General features: G+C 40.0%; 1 protein-coding gene across 3 annotated transcripts; it reads left to right on the top strand.

The window, feature by feature from the left end:
- Nucleotides 1–3,201, top strand: LOC119993565 (protein SENSITIVITY TO RED LIGHT REDUCED 1). 3 transcript variants are annotated; one of them, XM_038840750.1, is made up of 3 exons: nucleotides 1–514; nucleotides 875–948; nucleotides 2,008–3,201. In XM_038840750.1, exon 3 carries the CDS (start codon nucleotides 2,122–2,124, stop codon nucleotides 2,950–2,952), a length of 831 nt encoding a protein of 276 aa, XP_038696678.1. In that variant the 5' UTR covers nucleotides 1–514; nucleotides 875–948; nucleotides 2,008–2,121; the 3' UTR covers nucleotides 2,953–3,201. The 3 variants fall into 3 exon arrangements, with proteins under 3 accessions (XP_038696678.1, XP_038696676.1, XP_038696677.1); XM_038840748.1 differs by having other exon boundaries at nucleotides 2–514; nucleotides 875–1,052; XM_038840749.1 differs by lacking the exon at nucleotides 875–948 and having other exon boundaries at nucleotides 2–514.
- Nucleotides 3,202–3,585: the final 384 nt, after the last annotated feature.

The raw sequence follows: 3,585 nt of genomic DNA, 5'->3' as shown, positions 1-3,585 counted from the left end.
AAAGGAAAATAAATAACATTGAAACACACAGCTCACTCTCTCTTTTCTTTCTCCAACCAACGCGAACACCGCAACTCCAAAAAGCGACCACCGTTAGCGACGTGGTTGGTAACGGTACGGAAACAAGGAACAAAACCTGACCAACCCAGCCCTGATTCGTCGACCGTAGCCACCGGACTCGTGATAGGAAGCGCGCTGCCACCGAGAGGAAAAAGTTTCCGATCCGGTCAACTCCGGCGCCTCCGCCGTGGGCCACCACCACCATTCAACTCCCCGACGTGAGACGCACCTATTCCACCCAGTTTCCGGCCAGAAAGATCACCGGAAGAGTAGACCTGTAACGGGTCATTTTGACCCGACTCGATTCTGAGTTTTTCGGCGCTTCCGAAGGTTGATTCTGACTTGGTTCGTGTCCTCGAACGTGATTCCGACGCTTTTGACAACTAACGGGCAATTTAAGAGTACACCGGAAAAAATACAGCCCATACGCATATACGGGACCATATACGTACAGGTATAAAAATACGAAACCGTAGCATAATTTCTCTTAGATAATGTTATGGAGTATGGAATTTTGTAAATTGGTAGACCCTGACATGGACCTGCATATATTGGTGCCCCACGAGGGTGGTATTTGGATTGTGTTGTACAGAAACTGATTAACTGAAGAAGAACACTAGAAATTGCATTAAATGGGATGGACGTGGTTAAGTTATATCTATATGAAGTGTTTGAATTTTCTGAGCTGAATTGGATTTTATAAATTTTGGGGTTTGGAGTCTGGCGCCATTATGTTGCCGGATTTTCGTAAAATGTCTTAGCAAGATAATTGGGACGCTTTATAAATATCTATGTGTGTGCCTGTACGTTTTAGGTGACTTGTTGTCTCATCGGTTTCACGATTACGCGAGGGAAGTGGGAGTAGGTCGCGTGATAGCTGCATTACCAGTTGAGTGAATAGAGGACTTATCCAATACATTGTACACTCACCTATGTCCCTGCATATAATCTCTGATTCGCTATCATCTCGTCATTGTCACGATCCTTGTTTCGTAAGTTTTCTGGGACAAGTTCTGAGTTGTCTGCTTATTGCTGATATGACTTGTTCCGATTTCGTATTCGATTAGTAGGTTATCTCATTCCATTTACGGTCTATATTTTAGTTTGATTCTATTTCTGATATATATGCCATCTGATTATGATTCTGGATTATCTGTATCTGTATCTGTATCGGATTCTGATTATGGGTTATATGCCCTCTGATTATGATTCTGGATTGTATTCCATCTGACACTGATTTCATATTTTATTCTATCTTGATTCTGTTTACTTATCTGTCTACATACGCATGAATTTTCAATTTAAAGAACCTGAGACCCATACCCGACGGTCGTACCTGAGTCCAGGTATCATAGGCATGGATACTCCTTTATAAAGCCGGTTGGACACTCCTCTGTAGAGTCGGTATTCTCCCAATACGTCATACACGATACCCTTTCAGGGATAAAATTGTTAGACCCAATGGTTCAAAATGGATAGTGGTTGCCTGATGCATAAGTCATGCGAAAATACTGGTAGAAAAATAGGATTGCTTACTGCAAGTAGGTGACATTGTCTACGAATCTATCTTCAGAATGATTTCAGTTTCTTTTGAGATCAATGGGTGATATGGAGTCATTTGTACCGACTAAGGATTATCGTGCTTCATTTTGTGTGATAACTGATAAGTTTTCTATGATTGCAATCATCGTATTTCGTAAGTAAATGTCCTATGTGTTTTGAGGTCCTTGTTTTCTTCGCCCCTTCGTAGACTGCATTAGATCTTATGCAGAAGACTGTCTCTTTTTTTGTCGTAGTGCAATTTCTGCAGAATATTAATGCCTTTTTAAAGTGTCATTAATTAGATGGCGTTGTTTGCACCTAGAACCTCAGATGCTTTTTAAACATCTCCTTCATTTGTTTAATGCTGCTATTTATCTCCAACTTGTTTCATTCCAACGATATTAGGTGCTGAGTACCAGTTCTTACAATTGGAAATTGATTGCTTCAAAGAAAGGCTTGGTGCTTGATTCCTTAAACTCAAAGTAGCATTTACTTGGAAAAGAGAAGACTATCTTGCCAATGGCTGCTTCTGCAAAAGTTTTCACCCTCGATAGTCGCACCTGTAATGGGGATTGGACTGTTGTTTTACCTCGCCGAGGAAGACACAGAAGAAATTACCCCAAAATTAGAACTCCAGAAGAACAGCAGCAACCATGGTTTCCTTCTGATCTTAAAAGAGATACAGTTGTGGAATCAAGATTGTTACAAAAGTTGCAGACATGTATGAAGAAGATTGAGAGCTCTCAGTTTTACAAGACTTTAATGGATCAAATTCAATCTCCAGAGATAATGGATCACATTTGTAGGGTTTTGGGCTCTGAGATGAATATGGAAATGGTTGTATATGGTATAGGCAGCATTGAGGCATATGAAGCTCCTCGATTTCAGCTGAGCCTTGCCCTATTGATGAAAAGAAAGTTTAGTTGGATTGGGGACATAGAGGTGTTTGATCCTATTCTATCAGCAACAGAAATGAGGGTTATGGAAGCCCTTGGTTGTTCTGTTCTATCTGTAAATGAGCAAGGCCGCCGACATGCTGTGAAGCCAACCCTTTTCTACATGCCACACTGTGAGGCAAATTTGTATGACAATCTCTTGCAGGTGAATTGGGGAATGGAGCAGTTGAATCGTATCGTATTGTTCGGTAACAGCTTTGAGACATATCAGCAATATGTGTCAGAGTTCACTAGCTCTTTGGTCGCTGATTCGGCAAGGCATATTTTGGCTGCACAAAAATTTACAGATGAGTTTGCTGTCAAGACAGTTTCTGATGATTATTTTGCTGCTTTTCATGATTCAAGTCTGCATTTTTTAAGCCCTGTTATTGAAACAGAGCTACAGTTAATCTAGAGATGGGTGGGTGCTTTTAATCGCTGCCCGGAAAATGAATTATCATCAATTCGTAGTAATTATTGTGTTTATCTCAATGTTTGATTTATTTGAATTGGTGACTGAGCCCCATATATTTTGGATGTTGTTTGCTGATATTTTTTGCTGCTGCTGGACTGGGGTTTCCTCAAATGACTATGGGTAATACCCTGAACTTCAGTTTCTAAGTATTTATTACAGCTTGAAATTCCCAAATTTTTGTTGTTGTAAGTATATATTTCTTGATGATGGTTTTGATTCTTGCATGTTTAGCTATAAAAGGATTCTGCACAATTAACTAAATTTATTATTCAAACAAAATGAGATAAGAGGATGGAATGAGCCCCTCTTGAATGGTACAGTAAGTAGACCCAAGTTTTCTAATGTAACTATCAGTCATCAGATTATTCATCTTTGAACATGTTCCTCACTCAGGATTAGGGTTGGGGTTGGGGTTGGGGTTTGGGTTGAGCCCAATTTCATAAAAATTGGACATATTCTCCAAGAGAACCTCCAAAGTATTTGAAACAGCAATGGACTCTTTAATCCAAATTTGACTATCAAGTAAGATATTGCCTGTTTTTTCAAGCCCAAGTCTACGCCTAACCAATCACA

This window comes from Tripterygium wilfordii, chromosome 23 (genome assembly GCF_013401445.1).
Source record: "Tripterygium wilfordii isolate XIE 37 chromosome 23, ASM1340144v1, whole genome shotgun sequence".
Taxonomy (NCBI): domain Eukaryota; kingdom Viridiplantae; phylum Streptophyta; class Magnoliopsida; order Celastrales; family Celastraceae; genus Tripterygium; species Tripterygium wilfordii.
This window is presented reverse-complemented; position numbering and strand designations above follow the sequence as displayed.

What these genes read in the sequence shown, in the direction of transcription:
- LOC119993565 (XM_038840750.1), top strand. Translation starts at nt 2,122, where the DNA reads ATGGCTGCTTCTGCAAAAGTTTTCACCCTCGATAGTCGCACCTGTAAT.